Source organism: Phycodurus eques, chromosome 7 (assembly GCF_024500275.1).
Source record: "Phycodurus eques isolate BA_2022a chromosome 7, UOR_Pequ_1.1, whole genome shotgun sequence".
Lineage (NCBI taxonomy): Eukaryota > Metazoa > Chordata > Actinopteri > Syngnathiformes > Syngnathidae > Phycodurus > Phycodurus eques.
In genome coordinates, this window is record NC_084531.1 from 6747539 (window position 1) to 6771240 (window position 23702).

Here is a 23702-nt window from a genome sequence, read left to right on the forward strand (position 1 = left end):
TGATGCCCCCTGGCAGGCTGTTTCAAAGGTGCGCGCCATAATGGCTGAAGGCAGCCTCTCTGTGGGTTTTTGTTCTGGTTTTTGGAACAATTAAAAGGCCACTGCCAGAGGACCTCAGGATCCGTGAGGGTTGATCAAGATAAAAGCATATTGGCTAGATATGATGGCCCAAGACCATTGAGACGTTTCAAAACAAATAAAAGAACTTTAAAAATGACCTCATGTGGGATGACGTGGCTGTCTTTTCCTCAAGGAGGCAAAATAATAATAAGAATAATAATAATAATAAGCGTAATATGTTTCACTATCACGATTTGTGCTTATTGTCTCAAACAAAATTCAATAAATGCAAAAATTACACTGCAGAACATGTCAAATGAGGAAACGTCGTCTCCTTCTGCACGTGACGTGTGCCAAAATCTGGCTGAAAATCAGAAAACGTTTATTTTGGGGGGAATTTTTTTTCTGTAGACATCATTTGTAAGTCCCGAACAATATTCACAGTATTAAATAGGTCCTTAAAGAACATCTCAGAAACTGGTACTTTTACGCTTACACGAGGTTGACTCAGTACTGTACTTCCACTTTTACCAGTCTTTATTTTGTTTGTTTTTAAACAGAATGCATACTGGTACTTAAGTACAGAGTATGAGTACTGACCAAGACTTTTCATTGCCACCCGCCATGACTGCAATAGCAGCAGTCAGCCAGAGGAGGCGCGAGAGACACGGGACGGTGACAAACTGGCTTGTGCTAACGCTAGCAGCCGGACTGCGGACACCGGACAGTGTCAGCGTGCGTACTGGCCACACAACTAACTCGAGTACCAACAAGAGGGGGACGACGACGCGGACTTTTTTGTTTCGAGGAGGGCCCGCGTCGCCTTTTACCGACGTGACGAATAGGGGGAAACGAGCATAAACGCCGTTCACGAGGTAATCTGCTGCATTTCCAGTGTTCCCAATTGACATTTGTGGACGATAAGATTATATTGTGCGACTACATCAATGTAGCTCGTTCCAAACGTTTTAGCCTTATTGACATTTGACTCGACGACGTTTGGAGTGTTTTATTAGCACATCTTTAGCACGGTGTTGTTTATGTCAAGCATGGACTTGACTGTGCGAGCGCAGCCTTCGCCAGGCCTGGCCGTGCTAAACTAGCAAACCGTCGTCATATTATTGACGTACGGCGGGGAATTAACTATCACAGTTCGCGTTTTGATAACGAGTGCTCTTATTCACATCCATGTAGTGAAATGGTTGGGAAGCAGTAGGCCTGTCCTAGCCCCGATAACATGCTACACATATTCACTCCCAAGCCAGCAGTTTGGTGAGCTGTGATTGAAGCCTCATAGGCCGCATTGCCTTGCGAATAGATTCCAATTTCGCTGCCAAATCAATTTGTACTGGGGGATACGCTTGCCACGGCTACGCGTTGATGCCGTGTCTTTTTTTGCAACACAATGAAGAAGTCTGCCTTGTGCCAGTTCCGACCATCACAAAGCAGGCATGGTCGAACACAGATGGGAGGTGCTCAGCGTCTTGTTACCAGCTGCTAAAGGGGCCGTGGGGGGTTTCATTTATTATTGCCCCCTGGTTTTAATTAACGTTGTCAGTGAGCCCTGCCCGTCAAGTAAATCATCTTAGTACCAACTTTGAATTCGAGAAAGATTATAGTAGATGCACTTACTTGTCTGTTCACTTCATGAGCTAGCCAATGTGACCAATCTAGTTCGGGACTTATATATGTATATGTGTGTGCATATATATGGAGTTTGCAGTGGTGGAGAACTGCACTGCATCCTACTTAAGAGCTGTTTTAATGGCGTGCTACCTTATTTTTTACGTTAATAGTTCTATTATAATGCAGTAAACTATAATAAAAAATGTCAAATCAATACAGCTCCGACATATGCTACAACCGTTGTGTTGGATCTCATTATTATAGTTCATGTGTGCTGCACTGTTTACTAGTTTGCATTGTTGGTGTAATCTATCTCGCCCAAAACCTTGTCTTATTGTCTACTAGAAGTGTTTTCCTCAAGTGAATCCATTTTGGGTGGTAATGTTTGATCCCTCCAACGTGACAAGTAGCAGTCATTGCAGCAGCAGCAGCTGATGGAACCTGCCATATGCAATGCCTCCCTATTTGCGTCACTGATAGTGAAGCAGGTCAGGAGCAGAAAGGCTGCGTGCTGGATATGTTAACAAGCATTAGCTGGGGTGAAAGACGGATTTGGCCACCTGGCAAACTTGAGGTTCGTCCAGATTATTAACGGTGTATCATTAAGCAACCTTCTCATGGCCAATCCTCTTGAAACCAAGACTAGTATGTGTTTTTTAATATGAACATTGATGGTGCACAACACGTGTGATTAAGAAATTAACCACTTTAAAACCTAAAGAACACAAAAGAAATATTGTTAAACATCACATTTTGGCACATTCAAATACCGCTTCATGAACCATTGGAAGATGTCTGTTCGGCTACATCTACAAGCATGCGTTTCTAGTTCCATTGATGCTCCATGAGAATCATATTTACCTTGAGGCATCTATGAGTCTTCATATTGCATATTGTTATCTCACCTTTCATGAGACTGGGATTATCTATTTTGGCCACCAAACAGGTCCTTTTTAAATTTACAACAAAGATATGGGTTGCCATCTTGCTATCTTCTTGTTGTGAGTCTAAAGTAACTGGGTGGGTCAGGGGCCCGTGTAGATAAGAGACCTTGTTTTGTAACTAAAGTGAACCAGCACCAGTGAGATGGGGTCCTCACACCTCTTTGTTACATGTTTCTTTTGGTCACATGATTCAGGTTTCAGAAGGAACACATATATTAACACAAGATGAATGAAAATTGTAATTGTATGAATTTAGTATGTTCTATATGTGTTAAATAAAATATGTGAGGATCTTCACATCAATTGTTCAAGGGTGCGCGTGGCTTAAAATCTGCTGGAGAGGTTGTACAACAAGATACTACTGTACTTACTGTGTCAACACAAGTATTTCCTCAAATCAGTTTGACAAGATTGGACTAGTATTAGATCTGAAGGAGGAGTTTTCAACCATTACATAACTTGTTTTGCCTCTTGACACGCTACGAAGCAATTTGAAATCACAGGATTAATGCTGTTTTTATATTTCTATTTCCTTCTGGAAATAAATGTATATGCTCTCAATTGAATTATATGATTAAGGCAGTCAGTGATCACAACATTAGGCACACTTGCGTTATGTAATGATACGCAAGAGCTATGTTTAAAATGTACTCATTATGTGCTGACGGTCTTACATGCATGCATAAATACCTTACATACTGGAGCCCTACATGGTGTTCTTTATCCAGTGTTGTTATTTTTTTCAGCCTCTGTATGAACATGTCTGCTATCACGTCTGCATGGAATCATTTGAGAGAGTCACCCGGTAGCCTCTGTGTATCGCTTCACACAATTTTGCAATTATCTCCAACTAGTTCTAACGTGTTGTCATTGGCAGAATGCTACTTTCATGCCCTATAGATTGGCTTGATTGCAACTTCTTTTCCATGTTGACATTTGACAACTCAGGTGGAGCGCGCGCTGCCCAGTTTCTCGTGGTAACCCACCGCCATGCCGTTCCCCTTTGGCAAGTCCCACAAGTCGCCGACGGACATCGTCAAGAATCTTAAGGACAGTATGACGGTGCTCGAAAAGCACGACATTTCTGACAAAAAGGCTGAAAAGGTCGGCTGAATCTCACACAATTACTCCTGTGCTTTTGGGCATATTGTCTGTTTGTACATGTATAACACTTTTATGCATTATGTAATAATTCAGTATTCACGTGCATCTTATATATTCAGGCTACAGAAGAGGTGTCAAAGAGCCTAGTGGCCATGAAGGAAATCCTGTATGGGACTAATGAGAAAGAGCCCCAGACTGAAGCAGTGGCCCAACTCGCTCAGGAGCTCTACAACAGTGGCTTGCTCAGCACACTGATAGCAGATCTGCAACTCATTGACTTTGAGGTAAAAGTTTATTGCTGAAGAAGAGAACGCAAGTACCCAGCTATTGAGAATGGCTATGTATTTGACATAGTGCATGATGAAGTTGTATGTATCATACATGCAAATCAGTCGCCTTTTGGCAAAATTCGCCATTTTGAACTCAAAATAGCCCATTTATGTAAATCTTATAGATCCGAAATAGATTGCTTGGGGGAGGGGAGTTGCCGTCACTGATGTTATAGGCTGTTTCGTACTCCTTGAACACTGGCAGGTAGATCCATTCCACACATCCACCGTTCACACACAGGTGTAATTGTGAATACTACTCTGCTGCGGACCAATATGCGGCCTGAGTTTTCGCCTGTGCGCTCGCAGTCACAGGAGTTGACGAGACCAGAAAAACCTCAGCTACTTCTGCTGTTGTTACGTTACAATGATCTAAATGTCGCTCGCTACTTTTATTTATTAATTATTGCTTATTTATCAACTATTTCGTGTGCGAGACTACGACTTTGACTTCCACATCAGGCGCTGTTTGCGCCATCCAATTTCAAGCGCAAGTGACGTTAAAGTAGTTCACCAATAAGAAGAAAGTCACATGACCTCACACATTGGGCTTCCCGGACACAGGTATTCACACTAGATAAGCCTGCCCCGCTGACCGTCGTGCCTACGTGGTGGCCATGTTGGGAAGGTCGTCGTTACCATGAAGGCAACGGTGTGCTACTCTTGTTCACATTTAGATGAACAAAAACAACAGCTTTCATTCACATTTTATTTTGTATTTTATTTATTTATTTATTTTTTAAAATTGATGTTCATGCTGTGGTACAAAAAAAATCTGAAGTTACTCACTATGTACTCAGTACATGAGTAATAATTTCATTGCATACTTTTTACTCAAGTAATTTTTGGGAGGACTACTATTTACTTGAGTCACATTATTGTCACGTAACAGTACTGTTACTTGAGGACAATGTTTGGCTACTCTACCCACCTCTGGAGCGGACATCCTCTATTGCTACTCTTACATTTAAGCAACATTTTTGCTCATCAGATCAGCCAGTGTGGTATTTGTTGCGCTGGTCTTTTGTATTTTCGCGTTGAGGTGGTGCGGGTCAGGGCCCTGGTTGTGGTCCCAAGTGGAACCGCGAAGCACACGTAACATCGGCGACAAGAGCTGATCCGCTAGTACATTTTGTATTAATTAGGAAAAGCAAATTCTTTCCCATTCTTGCTTGATGTACAGCTTCAGCTGTTCAACAGTCCGGGGTCTCCGTTGTCGTATTTTACGCTTCATAATGCGCCACACATTTTCAATGGGAGACATGTCTGGACTGCAGCCAGGCCAGTCTAGTACCCGCACTCTTTTACCACGAAGCCACGCTGTTGTAACACGTGCAGAATGTGGCATTGTCTTGCTGAAATAAGCAGGGGCGTGATATCCTTTACACATTGATGTCGTTTTTTGATGCAGTGCCGCCTGAGGGATCGAAGGTCACGGGCATTCAATGTTGGTTTTCGGCCTTGCCGCTTACATGCAGTGATTTCTCCAGATTCTCTGACCCTTTTGATGACATTGTGGAACGTAGATGATGAAATCGCTAAATTCCTTGCAATTGTACATTGAGGAACATTGTCCTGAAACTGTTCGACTATTTTCCTACACACTTGTTCACAAAGAGGTGAACCTCGCCCCATCTTTGCTTGTGAATGACTGAGCAATTCAGGGAAGCTCCTTTTATCCCCAATCATGGCACCCACCTGTTGCCAATGAGCCTTTTTCACCTGTGGGATGTTCCAAACAGGTGTTTGATGAGCATCCCTCAACTTTCTCAGTCTTTTTTGCCACCGGTCTCAGGAGTTCAAACTGTTTTTCGACATTCGATGTCACTGTTGAGAGAAAATTTTTATATTTTTCAGCATTTTATTTGCCTTATCTGCTTATTATATGTTTGTGTTATTGTTTTAAATATTGAATATGAGTGTTGTTAACAAAAGGCTTGAATAAAAATTTTAACTACTCTCTAGCTTCTTTGGTTTTCAGTACAATGTTTTAAAACTGGTTATTTAAAAAAAAAATTGTGATAAATCAAGATCGGACGATATAAAAAAATAAAATACAATTGTCATCTGTGGTCTAGTGTCTGAATTTTTGTAGAGATATGTTCAGGAATAATGAAGTTGTACTGGTTTACTAATTTGAAGCTGTTTTTGGATCAGAATTTCTATCGGCGATATCACACAAAACGCCTGTTCTCTCCTCAGTGACAGCATTCAAAGAATATGAAGAGATAAATAACCTAAAGAAGTTCTTTAAAACATTCAGACCTCAGAAGAATTATAAACGGTGGAGTGACGGTATTCAGTGTTCATGGAGAAGTTGATCTGGTGATGTAATTAATAAGATGTAAACAGTTCATATTGCAGTTGTAATGCAAACTTACCAGCTGTGGTGTCACTAAACAAGCACCAGAAGTTTGTCGGATGCACACAGGTGGACGAGACGGCGTTTCTGACTCTACTAAAAGAAATTGTTGTAATATTGTCTTTGCGCTGTCGTTTTTTGACATTGATTTCTTTGATCCCTAAAGTGCTCACTTTTACTAAGTTAGCCAAATGAGACGCTTCATCTGTGTTATCTCATATATCACATTAACCCAACAAACCTGCGAACACACCCAGAAGACAGTAGTAGGTAATTCCAAGACATTTGCTAAGTGTAACACAGTGTTTCAACACATTCCATTTTCAGTATGCCTCATCACATCATTGCAACTTAATGTAGGTTTTCAATGTTATTTTTTTTTTTCATTGAACTTTAAGTGCAGTAAATTTGAATTAAATCATTTAATTAGTTTTTAAAATGTTCTATATTTAGGCGCAGTGCTAATTCAACCTACATAATGTCAAATGGGCTTATATTGATATAAAATTTACTTTTTCGGAATGAAACTTCTGTCATCATTTTGATGACCACCTTGGCCTTCTTCGCTACTGTATTTTAATGTTGGTCACGATGGTGGTATTTGGAAAGCTATTTTTTGGGGTCGGTAGTTCTGGTGTAAAAAAAGTTTGAGAACTCCTGATAAACTGGCTGCCTGGTGGGATAAAATGGTCCTGCTTTTAAGTGGACACAAGAACAATTTCAATCTATTCGTCCATCCTCCATGCAGCTTATCCTGTGCCTATCCCAGTTAGTGCTGTTGTCTCAAGGGGAGAACATGTATGCATTATGTGGGTGTTTGATAGGTAACTCGGCACACCTTCTATTGTTTGACATTGAACAACACCGTGTTGTTACAAGAATCACCGCTAGATGGCAGAAGAAAACCGCAATGATTATAGGTATGGATGTAAGTGTAAATGCTTGCCTGTCTCATTTCTTGTAATAATAATAGTAATTATTGGTGTATTCTGTCATTAAAATGAAATGTTGAGTCAAGTCATGGTGTTGGGAAAATGTTGATAATGACACTGCCTCTGTGTTGATGCATATCAAAGCTCTGTTTCTGCCATGCGCCACCAGAGCAGCTCCCTGCTGCTGCCCTGACTCATGCACTTGTGTCATCAGTAGCAGTGTTGTGTGATCTGCCACTTCTTCTTTCACCTTCCCTCATACTTCCTGCTGTTAGATTATGGTTGAGAAATATGCGTCACAAAATACATATATGGAAGTGTGTGACCATGCTGTCATCTTATTGTTCTGCATTTCTACCTCATTGGGTTGTTGGTTGAGGAGTGTGTTGTAAAAATGTCTTCATTGTACTGTGCTTTATCAAACTTTAATGTATTTATTAGGGCTGCACTAACAATTATTTTGATAATCGATTAATCTGTCAATTATTTTTCGATTAAACAATGAATTGGATTATATATATATATATAATATGTATATATATATATAATTTCCCTTCCTTTATTCAAAAACAGGACTTTTTCAAATTAACAGTGCAGAAAATGCACAAACATAAATTGATTATGAGTCAGTTAAGGGTTTCGTCACTAAAATGTCAGAAAATAGGCACAAATGTTAAATCATAAAGCAAAAACTTTTTTGATTAAACACAAAGGTGATCAGTCTGCTTTCATGACGATCTACAGAAATTAGATAAATTCAGAGGGTTCGGACAATTTTGAATTTAACAAGGTCTCTAAACGATGATCAAAATAGTTGTCGATTAATTTGATAATTGATTGTCGATTAATGGATTGTTGTACTTCTAGTAATTATTGTTTTTGTGTTTTACACCCAGGGCAAAAAAGATGTAGCTCAGATCTTCAACAATATTTTGAGACGTCAGATTGGTACTCGGACACCGACGGTGGAGTACCTCTGTACCCAGCAAAATATACTCTTCATGTTACTAAAAGGGTAGGAGACATTTCCAGGGTCTACACAAATAAAAAAGTAATGTGGTAACAACTTCTCAAATGACCTGAAAATGGTTGATGTTCCTTAAACAATAATGCTCTAATGGCTCTGGCAGATTTTAATTTGTTCTGAGATGATGATTGACCACCAAAATTGTGAACAATACATGTGCAACCATACTCTGCTGTATGTGTATTTGTAGGATTATTGCTTGTTGTTCAGTGAGCCTGTTATTGTGCTGTGCAGGTACGAGTCTCCAGAGATTGCCCTCAACTGTGGGATCATGTTGAGGGAATGTATCCGACATGAACCACTGGCCAAAATCACACTGTGGTCAGAGCAGTTTTATGACTTCTTCCGATATGTGGAGATGTCCACGTTTGATATTGCCTCAGATGCATTCGCCACTTTCAAAGTAAGGAGGCTGTATTGTGATACTGCACACCCACAAACATTTAATCATTTCCTGATGTTTTTCTTTATGAAATAATTTGAGTTCTGAAAGGTTGTCACATTAACAGAAAGTTGCTTGACATGTTGAGTGATGCATGCGAGACCCGTTGCAAAGTGAACTGGAGGTTAAAATGTTCGCTATGATGGAGACCTCTGTAATTGTATCAGTCTTACAATGAAAGGTCAGTTTAAAAAAGTCAGGTAACATTATTGTTTCAAATTCAGATTTTTAGTTGGACTCATGTACAATTAATAATTATTTCCACCAATATGACTTCTGCACTGTAACCTAAAAGATACTTTACGATTCGGATTTATCAATTACAGATATTTTGTTCTCATCTTTTCTAAGGTGTTCCCCCCCCCCCCCCCCTAGCTGTCTAAACAGAAAAAAATGTGAGCAGACAGTGTCATTGTCAAGTCTAAATTTGTTGTGAATTTGATTGTAGGACCTCCTCACAAGACACAAGCTACTGAGTGCAGAGTTTCTGGAACAACATTATGACAAGGTAAGTGTGCTATGTTTCCTTGTCTGGTTTTGATGTGCGACATTGATCCATGTTAAATGTGCACGTCATCATCATAATCATCATCATCGAGGGAATAAATTATGTACATTTACTGCTTAACTTCGGATCCTTAAACACTAAATAATTTCCTTTTCTTGTCAGTCATATTGCTGTTAGTGCTGCCTTAAGCCATTTTTTGTGAAACTATTCCTTGACCGAATGAGCTCATCAGCATCTGTTCTACTTTTCTCCCCTCTGTAGTTCTTTAGTGAATATGAGAAGTTACTCCACTCTGAAAACTATGTGACAAAAAGGCAGTCTCTCAAGGTAAGAGCATTGACCCCATACCATAAACAGGTCTCACAGAGGTGTTATTAGGAATCCCACTCGCGCTCTAGACAGGACATGCCCCACTGTAATATGATTGGCTCCTGCATCACGGGAAGAGCAGGCTATGTAGATGTAATGAGATCCTCGTCCCAAATATCATATTTGTACAAAATACAAATCAGATGTTTGGTTATGGTTTTGTTAAGGGTTGGGGTTAAGGTGTTTAGGGTCAGTGGGATTCATATTAAAGCTGCCACACTTTTGTCACATACAGTACGTTGTTTTTTTCTGTCTGGAAGAAGTAGTGCGTTTTCTACTGGGATACAGCAGCCAGTAATATTGGAGTAGGGAGTGTCCTTCCTAGAATACAAGTGGAATTCCTCATAACGCCTCACAGAGCTATTTAATATGGAAGTCCATTTCCGCCACTAAAAACACAACACTTGACCAGTAAAAAAAAAAATAAAAGTATTATTTATTTTTAACAAGGCAGGAAGGCCGTTTCTGCAAGTAATTTATTTTATTTTTTATTTATTTCTTTGGTCATAAACGGTGGCGGAGCCTGTTTCCGACAGCGATTTTTTTTAAATGAATGTATGTATGCAAGCAACGTGTGGGGGAGTTAAAAATAAAGTAATAAAAATCACTGGCAGAAACAGGTCCCGCCATTATGAGTTAAAAAATAAATACTGGAGTATACGGGCTCTTTGCCAAGTAAAAATCTGTGTGTTATATATATATATATATATATATATATATATATCTCTGGGTACTCTGTCATAGGCTTTCTCTAGATCCACAAAGACACAATGTTGCTCCTTCTGACCTTCTCTGTACTTTTCCATCAACATCCTCAAGGCAAATAATGCATCCGTGGTACTCTTTCTAGGCATGAAACCATACTGTTGCTCGTAAATACTCACTTCTGTCCTGAGTCTAGCCTCCACTACTCTTTCCCATAACTTAATTGTGTGGCTCATCAACTTTATTCCTCTATAGTTCCCACAGCTCTGCACATCACCCTTGTTCTTAAAAATGGGCACCAGCAAACTTTTCCTCCATTCTTCAGGCATCTTCTCACCTGTTAGAATTCTATTGAACAAGCTGGTCAAAAACTCCACAGCCACCTCTCCTAGATGCTTCCATACCTCCACAGGAATGTCATCAGGACCAACTGCCTTTCCATTTTTCATCCTCTTTAATGCATTTCTAACTTTTAACAGAACATCCTACCTGTGGGGCATAGCCACTAATCACATTATAAATAACACCCTCAATTTCAAGTTTCAGCCTCATCACTCGATCTGATACTCTTTTCACCTCCAAGACATTCTTAGCTAACTCTTCCTTTAAAATAAACCCTAATTTATTTCTCTTCCCATCTACACCATTGTAAAATAATAATAATAATAATAATAAATAATTTCACTGGCAGGAATGGGCTTCCATTATTGAAAGGTTTGTTGTATTGTTCATTTTTTGTTTTTTAGAACCATCCCGTTATTGTGAGCACCATCTAGTGGTGAACGAGCACCCATTGTTTTGTGTTTTCTTACCAGTCGCTCAGACCGCACACAGTAAATAACTGAATTGACAAATTGTCATCTGTTTTCTCACTGCAAAATGACAGTTACTGGGAGAGTTGCTCCTTGACCGGCACAACTTCAGCATCATGACCAAATACATCAGCAAGCCAGAAAATCTGAAACTCATGATGAATTTGCTACGTGACAAGAGCCGCAACATCCAGTTTGAGGCGTTCCATGTTTTTAAGGTAAAATACTTCTGAGGAAAATTCTAAACATTTTGACAGGCAACACAATGCAGTAGGAAATAATTTGGAAAGCTGAGCATACATTATGATAGATTTAATAATTTGAGATGATTTTCTAGCCATCCATTTTCCGTACCGCCTATCCTCACCATGCATGTTTTTGGGATGTGGGAGGAAACCGGAGTAGCCGGAGAAAACCCACGCGGGCACGGGGAGAACATGCAAACTTCACACAGGCGAGGCCGGATTTAAACCCGGTCTTAAGAACTGTGAGGCAGACGTGCTATAAGTTTAGATGGTTTTCATAAAATAAAATAACACAAAGTAAACCTATACATGCGTTCCACATGATACATTGTGGGTACCACCCACAGCACACACTTGAACGTGTTCTTTTCTGCCTCCTGTGTCAGGTGTTTGTGGCCAACCCTAGCAAGACGCAGCCCATCCTGGACATCTTACTGAAGAACCAGGCCAAGCTCATCGAGTTCCTCAGCAAGTTCCAGAATGACAGAACAGAAGACGAACAGTTCAATGATGAAAAGACCTACCTGGTCAAACAGATCCGGGACCTCAAGAGACCCACCCAGCAGGAAGCCTGAGGCAGGGTGCCAAGGGCAAGGAGGGGGCGGAGCCACCATTTCTTGGCTGCTTAACGGACCCATCGACTGCTGCTGTTCTGGTCTCGAACAAAATTTCAGCAAACAAACTTAAGACAACAAAAACATGCATTTGAAGTTGTTGGGAAGTTTCCAGCCCATCAGTGAACATTGTTCATTGTGTATTTCTTTCCCCCCCTAGAGTTTTTGTTTAAAGGAAAACCGTAGATGCTGCTGCTTTCATGCACCTTGAACCACATATGGTCCAATAACACATTTGTCCATCATAAACAAGTCAGTTAACCATGAAGGCAGACTTCTAACTTGAGACACGCATAGGAAGTCAAGAATTTCAGTCTTACTGAACACTCGTATAGCGTTTTAACAGCTACAGATTCATACACACCCTCTGCAAGAATATGGCCTCAAACTTTTATGATGGAAATGGTACGAGAAACATGGTTACCTTTTCCCGCATGCCTTGGAAGGTGACAGATGGGTGTCTGCACCTGATGGCGGCGCTGCTGTGGCCTGACCAGTGTGGCTGTCATGTTCAGTGGTCCGACAGTTACATGCACGTGCGTCAATGCCTTCATCAATACAGTGTGTGGCGACAACTCTGATGCCATGACACGCGCTAGTCTTGACCCCCTGTGAGCTGTTAAATGACCCAGCACTGAAAATACTCAAGAGAAGGAAGAGAGATGTAATTAATGAAAGCTCCAAAGTCCTCCCTCTGTTCTTTTCGTAGACAGGGAGAACATGTAAATATGCTTTTTTTTTTTTCTTTGTAGATTATTTTTTTTGTTAACCTTAACATAGGAATATATTATTTGTATTTACCTTAAACATGAAAGTTAATGGTAATCAAATTACTTTCGAAACCTTAAGTGAGACAAGTGTCATTGTTTTTACATTTCATTTTACTGCTGAAATGGTTGCTGGGTTTCTTGTACGTAACTTAAAGGGCAGCTCCCAGTTAGCTACCCATATTTAACAGTGGTGACAAATTCATTTTTTTGCCATGGGCTACATTGTAGTAATGGTTTCCCTCAGATGGCCGTTTTGACTGTGAGCCCATATAAACATCATCACCTCATTATTACATATACAAGACAAATTGACGGACAACTAATTGGTGAGTACAAAAAAAAAAAAGTTCACTATTCAATTTATTTTAAAAGGGGGATTGGTAACGAAAATGCTAGCAATTGTCTCAAAACTATTAAAAGTGAAGACAATTTGCAAATTTGGTATTTTAGCAAGAAACATCTCAGTGCACATGATCGATTTGTGCGGGCCACATAAAAGCATGCGGTGTGCTTAGTCTGGACTCCAGGCCTCGAGTTTGACACCTGTGCTATAAGATATTAATAAAATGCACAAAGAATTAAACGGAATAATCAGAAAGGGATCAGCTTGATTTGTCAGCACTTTGCTGGTTGGATGGCTCTAACATCACTCCTGGATAGGAAAGGAAGGTTGAAATCAGTAACCAATTCCCTGCTTTGTGACTGACTAACTAAATTGGAGATGAGCATGTGCACTGAGGTGTCCCCACTCCTCAATATCAATGATTTGTATTTCCCTCGTCATCCTGACCTATGGGCTTGTTTCTTGGGAAGTGCTTTTATGGTAACTTCAGCAGGACCTTGGTAGCTTTCTTACGCCCTTGTTTTGTAGTCATTTAATGGAATATAAGGCCAGTACAATGAGTGTTACACATTTGTGGCTAAGAATATACGATGAGCATCATGGTTTGTCCATATGGTACTATAGACAAAGCTATGAGCAGAATTGCAATGAGTTGACATCGTCCACATAGTGTGAACTATAGATTCAAACAGGTCAGAAAGGTCACAGCACTGCTCACTCAGAGCCCAGCTCCTCCATGCACATTGAACATGCATGTTCCTACACTGGCTGTGCATGATGCTGTCCTAATGGTGTTCTACTGGAATTGTTAATTTAACAACTTTGAAATGTCACATTGAACTTAGCTTGTATGCAGCTTTTGACACCAATTTCAGCATAAAACTTTCGGAAGTGTCAGAGGCCCGAGCCCTATGAGAATAAAGGGGAAAATGAATTGTGATGAAGCTGCTATCATTTTTTTTCCCTCCACTAAGAAACCAAAAACTAATGAGGTACTGTTATCCACGAGAAAGAATGTACGCAGGTAATGCTCTGCAACTGGATGTCAGGTAACAATAGTCATTCATAAATGCTGTGTATTATCGCTTGCAGTAGCGTAGAACTGTACTGCAGCACATAACGTTGGCGTTAGATTTATTTGAGATATTTTCAATTCACCAATGCATGGGATCATTAAAACTGAATCACTAAATGCACAGTGTAAGAAAAAAAAAAAAAAAAAAAAAGCTGCGCCCTTTAAGAGTGGAAAATGTGAGGGGAGGGGGAACAGCCCACTTCCGGCGGGGAGAGAAACGGAAGGGAAAGCAGTTGAGCGGTGACACGGTGGCCCTTCTGAAAGGTGAAGGTTTTGTTTGTGGCCAGCCATTCAGCAAACATGGGGAAGATCACTTTCCAGCCTGTCGCGGGCCAGAAAGGAGGTCAAGAGAACGATGGCGACAAGAACGAAATCCTCATCCCCCATCCGATGGTGAGTTCAAGTTCCTTGTGGTTGTTTGATTGTAACGCGATATGAGGGCGCATCGTGTATCGCCATTTGGCTGAGTACAAAAGCTGCCGGAGCTGTGATGTTTCATTTCCATTCGTTTTAGGGAGTGTGGCAACCCGTCAACGATATAGTATTATGCAGACGCTGACGCGCAAAGCCAGTCATTTGCAGAGATCGATCTTGTGACATATAGTGCAGTCTTTATTTAACGTAGATCTATTTATTGCGGTCTGTCGACAAGGATTTACCACAACATCCAGATTAGACCTGCACACGTTGACCATAGGGCAGGGCTAGAAAACCGCACCAGCTTTTTGCTGACAAGATGGCAGATTGAAGTGTTCACAGGAGCGCAGACATCAGCTGGGTCTGGAATTGCAAGGTGACTATGGACGGGGAATGCTGCCAAACTGCAGTGCTTTGTGTGCCGCTGACTTTGAGACAAACGGGCCCCGTGGTGTGAAATAAAAGATGCGAGAACACAAAGGGCTTGCGTGTCACACAATGTGTTCTGTCCAAATGTTCCCATTCAGTGTGTCACACCGATTAGGACCCGACGTGTCGACGCTGGCTGCACATTTTTTCATCAAAAGCATCAATAACTCATTGACGAAGATCAGACTAACAAGAACAGATGCATGTTTGCAATGACCTAGTTTAATTCGATTGCATGCTTTTATGACCATCTTATTTACAGTCTTTTAACATTTAGCTGTCTTTATATTACTCAATGCAAACAGCCAGCAGCACTGAGTGCTGCGAGTTCAAGTATAGCAGATGATCTATTAAATAGTGACACCCTGCCAACAAAGGAAGGGTGCTGTGGTAGTGGCAGATGGGCTGCGAGACTGGAGGCGTCGACGCTTGATTCACACCATCTCAGTCGGGTTCTTCTTTGCCAAGTCCGCGCATCACTTCCTCTGGTCCTTGCAGCATTCCGAGCCTGAGACGGGCCTGCAAATGGAAATTTACTTGCACGAGAAGCGTGTAATATTAGAAACACTTCTTAGCATGACACAGTATATCCCACAATAACTGTTAAATAAATCCCAACTGTAAATTAGTAGTATTTTCTCGCTTCTCGCTCACGGAGTTCTCAAACTAAGTGCAATTCAAGCTTGTTTATTTGTCACTCCTAGTAAAGGTTTACTGCAAAACTGACATAGAACAAAAGACAGTCAAAGGTTTTCTACTTCAACACTGAAATGGTCAACCAGGGGCAAAGGTGGCACATGCTGGACGCCATTTTAGCCAGGCCCAGCAAAATTGAAATGGTGAAAAACAGTTTATCGCTATTTCTCCACAAATGGGTAGTACACAGTTGCACATATTTTCACCAGTTCTCTTCAGGTCGTTCACATTCGGACTTGCCTGCCCTGTATACTGTAAAAACAATTACTTAAAAAAGTGGGATATACAGTAGCTGAGGAGCAAAAGATAAAGGGCAATATAGCGGGGGTTCGCTCTTTCTCGGTAGTGGCTAAACTTCAGTCTCTTGAGGCTCTCGGATATTCTGTCACTGGTGTCAATGAAGTTCAGTGAGACGGAAAGTGTTTGATGGAAGGTACCTGCAAATGTTCGATGAGTTTCATTGAGTGTAGTTTCCCAGGAGGAGGAGGAGGAGGAGGATGAGCTTGTCCTACCATTGCGCTCCAAGAAGTCGCCTCTCAACGGGCTGTGCTGTCTGACGTTCGGCCTGGTTGTCTTCATGGCCGGTCTGGTCCTCGCCTCCATCTATGTGTACCGCTACTACTTCATACCTCACGTGGGCCACCTTTTTGTCTTTCGTTACTGCAAAACATGTATTTAGAAAATAGGGAATGAAACTATGGGTCTTCAGACTACTGAACTTGAAGAACATTTTCTGGTGTGTGCTTGAAAACAGGCCCCAGAGGAGAACTTGTTCCATTGCAAGGTGGTTTACGAGGACTCCGTGTACGCACCGCTGCGTGGGCGACAGGAGCTGGCGGAGAACGTCGGCATCTACTTGGCCGATAATTATGAGAAGATCACCGTGCCCGTACCTCATTTTGGAGGCAGCGATCCTGCTGACATAATCCACGATTTTCACAGAGTGAGCAGACATATTTTGATTTGTGCTTGAATGTAAACTTTATACGTGTCATCCAATAAAGTACGTTGAGCGTACAGTAGTTTATAAGGATTGAGTGTTTTAATCTTGTTTAACCTGCAACTTTTTCCTTTGAGGTATATTCTCCCCCAATGTTTTGGTTAGTTCCCCCCCCCAAAAAATTTGAAATTTCAACTAAGTTTCAGAGTTTTAACCATTCTTCCAATGTGGATTGTAAAATATGTGCAACATTACCAAAGGTCTGCTGCCAGCATGTCTGAAGTATGAATTCAAACCTTTTAAAAACAGTTTGAAGCCATTTATTCCTTTATCTTCATCTGCAATAAGCAGCTGTCTTTTGCAGGGATTGACCGCTTACCATGACATTGCTCTGGACAAGTGCTATGTGATTGAGCTCAACACCACCATTGTGATGCCCCCGCGCAACCTTTGGGAGCTGCTCATCAATGTCAAGGTAATGCATTCATTGTATAGATACCTTATGTCGATGGGTAGGATGGTATTTTAAAAGAGACACACATTTTTGTCACAATTTAAAGTAGTTCCCAGGTGTCTTAACAAAAGGTGTCCAAAATTATTTGGTGGAAATACACAAAAGAGAGTTACAGCACACCGAATATCCACTGATCAAACTGGTTGAAATCACTGTTTTGTGGGTGTGGTTCTGACGACTGGGGGTGGAGCTAAGACACTGCAACGAATAAGGGCTGCGGGTGCCTTTTTTTTTGGACCGAGACTCCCTCCAGAGCAGTAGGTGCTCACGCCTCCGTGTCTAGATGGAAAATGAATCTACCACTAGCTAATTTAACCATACGCCACCTCCCATAACGTGAGTGCCCATAAAGATTTGATTGTATTTTTCCCTCATGGAAGCAGCACTTCATCACCAAGCCACCCAATGACACTTTGTGAATTAATGTAGCGCATCCGTGGATGTAGCTGGCACATGGCCAGACACAAAAAGCCCCCCCGCCGCCACCCAACTCTCCGTTCGCCCTGGATGTGAATGGTTTTTTTGTTTGTAAGGCTTGACTTACACTGCATGGTTCAAGTGACACAATTCCAATTTTGTGTTCTCAAGTGGCGCTATTTGGATATGCATCATCGCAGCATAAAGAGAAAAAAAACCCCACATGGAATCAAATATCCTCATATCAGAATCAGGCCTCTTCCAAATGTGGATACAAATCATGTGTGTATCGGATATCTGCTAATGCGCATGCAGCGTGAGGGCACAGATATACGCCGTCAATGCGATGACTGATCAGCAGCGTGTGTATGCTCGAAAATCAGACGAAAATCTCAAAAACAATGAAAGCATAGAGCAGTAACTAGGCCGAAATATGCTTCATCAGAAATGTGCCGATCCTTAAATCAGGAAATTACCATAATTTGTCGTCTGTAATGCACATTCCCCCCCCCCCCAAATGGTCAAAAGACGACAGTGCACATTATACATGGGTATAGGGGCAAATGGGGAATTTCCCCCCCCCCATTTTATAAATGTATGCCGCCATCTAGTGGTTATGAAAAGGCTGTACACGCTCATTCCAAAATGCCACCGCCACCTAGTGGTTATAAAAAAGTGTAGCCTACACTTTCATTCCAATATGACAGGGGTACGTATGACTGCATAGATGTACAGTTGTGCTCATAATTTTACATACCCTGGCAGAATTTGTGAAATATAGTTTTTTTTAATGACTGAACAACAACTATCATCAATTTCTTTATGGTTGTGTTTTGTTTAATGAAAATGTTTTTTTCTGAAATGCTTGACCGTTTGATTTGAATGCCATCCATCCATTTTCTGAGCCACTTCTCCTCATTAAAATAAAATTAAATGTGTTTCGCCTGGTCATTCATGTTTTCTTTCAAGAATTGTACCCATCTTACAAATTTCAAGTTTTCCAGAATTTTGAAGTCAACTTTGGGGGTGCGTATTATACAAGGGTGCGCGTTAGACATGAGAAATTACGGTAATAACCGACGACGACCAATGAAGCAATGAGGAGGTTACCCATTTTTAAATGAGGGGAACAGTCAGCCCAGGCCAACTACAGTATGTAACGTTTAACATTCATATTATTTATGTATTCGGGTGAGGACAAGTGGTCCAGAGAATTGATGGATGTATTAATGTTTAATTCTGTCCTCACGCCATGCTGTTGACACTTGTTTAATTATATAGCTGCAATTTGGCCATTTTCACATTGTTTGTTTCATGTGTTCTATAAATGTAAACAAGCCACATCTGAAATGTGTGACTTTACATGTACATGGAAATAGATAAATTGTACATACGCGTTCAATTGGAATGCTTGGGTGCATGGACCTGCAGTGTCAAACCAGTCTATGTGCCTTGTGATTGACTAGTTACTAACCCGTCAGTCAATTAGTAAGTGGGTTAGGCATGTAGAAGATGGTTGGGTTAACATTAAGGCATTTACTGTGGGGGCGCGCAGGAGTTGCTTTCATTGTCACACAAAGCAAACAATCGCTGTTGGTTGCGCAACGTTCCCCTACTATATTGCGGTTTGTCAACTTTTTAAAATGGGTTTTTATAGAGCCACATTTGGAGATGCATTTTCAACAGTTTATTGAACCCTGGGAAAACGGGAACGTACGAACACAATTAGTACATGCATCCAGGAGCTGCTGTCAGCCACCGCTCACGTCCACACAATCACAAGTAGACTGGCCCCCGTCACACGCCACTCCACCAGGCCCCGCCTCTTAAAGGCGCACACACAGACACTACAAATTAAGTCAAATATTTAATGTACATTTCATGCATAGTTTTTTGTGAGTTCGAATATGTTTACAGTGTGTTTAATATATTGGAATAATACTATTGTGGGTGGGTCAGGAACGTATGCCCCACGCTTAAGGGTGATTCACTGCGTTTTCTTGCTTGGGTCCTGTAGAAAGGAACATACCTGCCTCAGACCTACATAATTCATGAAGAGATGGTGGTAACCGGCAAAGTGCACAACATGCGTCAGCTGGGACCGTTCATCTACCGCCTTTGCAACGGGAAGGACACATACCGCTTGAACCGTCGTGTCTCCCGCAGACGTAAGTAGCTTTAGGTGCATCACAAAAAGTTATCTGGAGGTCATTGAATTAGTTTTGCAATGTGATTAAAAGTTGAGCCCGGGATCTCAGCCAGTCTTTGCCTCACCACTTTTCCCTCACAGGCATCACCAAGCGAGAGGCAAAGGATTGCCACAGCATTCGTCACTTTGAGAATACGTTCGTGGTGGAGACGGTTATCTGTGATGAAGTGTGAGCAGGATGGTCATAGGTTGCCCCCCCCCCCCCCCACCTAAGGCCCATCCAAGTCACCCCCCCGGCTACTGTAGCACCCTGTGGATTTGATCATGCTGCACTCTTTACTGTTCAGTTAATGTCCTATCTCCTTCTACATCCCGTGCTGATTCGCCCCTTTTTCTCCTCTGGCAAATAATTGTCCCAACAGATGATGCAATAATCCGCTGCTGGTTCTCTCACACGATTTCCATGTAGCCAAGGCTTTTGGCCTTTGTCCTTCGAGACTTCTATGATGGTTACTGTTGTTAGGAGTGACGACTGTCTCCGTGTGTTGTCAAAGTGACCCCCCCCCCCCCCCCTCCCTCCCTCCTTCCTCCTTATCTGTGTCTTTAGTAGCACGTTGAGCTGCACAAAATGGGAAATTCTTCTTTTTGGCACATAATCATGTCGCTTCTCCATCTCTGTACTGTAAAATCAAACTAGTGACAAATATTTGCTTGCATTTTTGCTTCTGCTTGTCCCATCTTTAATTTGCTGGTAAAAGGCACTGTGTGATAAAGAAGGTATCATTGGGCACAACCTCCACCACTGAAGAAGTCAAGAGGCATACTTGTCCATTTTTTCTATGTAATGTATTTAAATCAAGACATTTGCAAATCATTTAAAATAGTACTATATCTGTTTTCCCCCTTGCATGTGTTTTAGCTATTTGATAAACTGTTTTGTAAGATGTATAACGCCTTAGTCCAGACTCAAAGACTGGACTAATGTTATTACTAATATAACAGATGGGTGGATATTATTTGATGTTAGATAAATAAAACTATTATCTGTATATATTATCTGCCTATGAGATCTTGTCTGTGAATAAAGTTTAAAACGTCTCTGTCAGTGGTTTATATATTTTTAATCTAAATATCCAAGAACTGTTTGGAATCATTTGTTAACTGTATGTTAAAGGCGCACGATATTTTCAACAGCATCTACAAATGTTCCGTATAAGTGTAAACAATTTAGTTTAGGGTATAAGGCTGAGTTTTAGCCACATTCTTTGAAGGTTTTAGCTGTGGGGGTTTGGTCTTCATCCTGCTGGAGGATCTAAGCCCTCAAACAGACCAGGTTTTCTGGCACTTCACAGCACATTTTGTTCAAGAATGCCTTGATCGTCTTGAGACTTTATGCGTGTCTAACTGCATTTCCAATGAATATCCATCACAATATAAATCGCAACAGATGGAGCATTTCAAACTCTTGTTGCACAGCAAAACTCTTCAAGCATCAAAAGGCGCCCAGATCCACTACACACCATAAATAAGGACAGGTAAAAAGTTGTTTTTAATATATATTTTTTCACATCTACAAACATAGAGCTGTTGTGACTTTACAAAAAGCTCCAGTGATATTTCATCTGTCCAAAGGACTTTTCCCAGGAGCTTAGTGGCTCAGTCAGTTTGCATTTAGAGAATTCCAATCTTCGGTTTCAATTTTTTTTCAGTGGCCCTTGTAGGTTTTTCTTTCTGTAACAGAAGTGTACCAACAATTTTGCCTGCACCGTGTGTGAAAAATAAAGAACACTGTCCCTACTGTGAAACGTGGAGAAGGTTCCTTTGCTACTTCTGGCACAGGATGACTTGAATCCGTACAGGGTACAATCAATCACAAATCCAAAAAGCTTTCTGCAGTTACTGTAAATGTGCTGCCATGCATCAGAAACATGGTTTCAGCCGCAGGTCGTGAGTCCTCCGACAGAATATAAAGATGCAAAGCACACATCTCAAAACACTCGAGAAAGTCTGACAATAAAACTGGACTATTCTGAAGTGGCATTTTGATGTAAGACATGGGCACAGTCATCACCTCTTATTTATATATTTGTTTGTTTGTTTATTATTTCCAAATTGCTGTTCAGCATATTTGTGCAGTCATTTGCAGGAGAATTTGTTGTTCGTGTAAATGCAAATAATCTGGAATAACTAAAATGTTTTGGAAGGTTAACTGTGCATGTGTAATACCAACCATGTTCATTTCAAAGTCATATTTTGACCAAAAAAAAGCAGATTATTTTTATTATTATGAATTGAATATAAGTATGGATATGTTGAATTCTGACAACTTGCAAGTGGTCATTTCATAGTTCATTTGTCTCACGGAATGTGCTGTTCGTCATTGGAGTGTTGTATCATAACAACAACAAAAAAACAACAACACATTGTTTTCTTGTATGTCATGCTTATATTGCTCTTTCACACACCTTTTCCTGTTTGTGATACTACACTTTTGTGTGTGCGCGTGTGTACATGTGCACGCACGCCCTGTCGTCGGAAAATTTTAATTATGACACAAGTTCACATTTGTTAGCAATCAAATGAGCAGGGCATATGATGCAATGTACAGTTAACTACAAAAATACATCATGCATATCATGTGAGGCTCCATTCTATAGTATTTTACTCTATACAACATTCAAACATTGAGTCATGACTTTTTCTTTTACACATGAATTAACAATACATATTTTTGGATTAAGGGAGGAAGACAGCGTAATGACCTCATGGAGAGCCCAAAAAAACATATAGGAGCATCATGAAAACCACATAGAAATAACCCAAGGCCTTATTGCAATAAAGCACCAAACACGCTCCAGTTTATCCGCAAATAACAAGTAATCATTGAAATTACAATATATCTAATGTAGTATATACATATATATATATATATATATATATATATATATATCGACTCTTCCCCTTTTCATAATAATGGTCATGTGTCTGAAGTTGTTTCTCTCTTCTTCCAGTAGAAGGCGCTCCTTCCTCGAGAAATGAGAGGATTGAGGCCAATAAACCGCACTCTGTTTTACCAGCAGATGTCACTGTTGAGCTATGTATAATGACACACCCACAAGATGCTGACCCATGCTCATGAGATGAGACTCACAATTTCCCAATATTCCCTTCTTGAAAATGTTGCCTTCATGATCATCAACTATTTCAATACTCAACTGAAAGTGAGTTAAATCAATATTTACTCATATTTGTGTTCTGGTTGAATACAGTGTTACTATACACTAAATGTTATTGGTTTTGACAAAAACACAATTGCATGGGACTGGTGGACCACAAAATTATTGCCATGACATTATTGGAACAGAGGAGACCATTTATTGATGTGGTTCCATTCATTTACCACAAACCTAGATGAGACCAAAAACATGACTTCTGCTCTGTCCTTTACTAAAAATTGGCTCGATTCTCATCTTATAATCACCATATTTTCAGAATGTCATAAGATGATATTTATTTCGCTTTATTTTCCCAAACTTATTCATCGACACATCAGGAAGTAGAATATTGTTTTGTCACATTTTCAAAAACTCACTTTTTGTGATTTTTGTTAAAAACAGTCAGTATGACTTGATAGTATTACATTAGTAAAAGGATCTGTGAAATAAAAATCTCACCCCTCTGGCCCCATTTATTTTTAAACTCTAATTTAATTTTAACCACTGCGCCTGAGGAAAAGCAATCAATCAGAGACAGTAGGCGTGACTGACGAGGTGTCCATCATTCTCGCGTACTTCAGGGCATACTTACAGCAGGCACATGTTACGTTGTGCTTAAGGAGTCTTGCTGAAACTACAGTTAAATATCCGCCTCTGG

General features: G+C 40.7%; 2 protein-coding genes across 2 annotated transcripts; both read left to right on the forward strand.

Moving 5' to 3' along the window:
- Positions 1-735: 735 nt before the first annotated feature.
- cab39 (calcium binding protein 39) lies at positions 736-14132 on the forward strand. The gene is made up of 9 exons (XM_061682134.1): positions 736-935; positions 3579-3734; positions 3854-4018; positions 8254-8372; positions 8619-8787; positions 9275-9334; positions 9596-9661; positions 11295-11438; positions 11852-14132. The coding sequence occupies exons 2-9, from the start codon at positions 3621-3623 to the stop codon at positions 12038-12040; spliced, it is 1026 nt and encodes a 341-aa protein (XP_061538118.1). The 5' UTR covers positions 736-935; positions 3579-3620; the 3' UTR covers positions 12041-14132.
- Positions 14133-14476: 344 nt separating this feature from the next.
- On the forward strand, positions 14477-20927 carry LOC133404921 (integral membrane protein 2C-like). The gene is made up of 6 exons (XM_061681447.1): positions 14477-14660; positions 16288-16443; positions 16564-16752; positions 17114-17224; positions 19698-19848; positions 19971-20927. Exons 1-6 carry the CDS (start codon positions 14568-14570, stop codon positions 20060-20062), a joined length of 792 nt encoding a protein of 263 aa, XP_061537431.1. The 5' UTR covers positions 14477-14567; the 3' UTR covers positions 20063-20927.
- The last annotated feature ends 2775 nt before the right edge of the window (positions 20928-23702 follow it).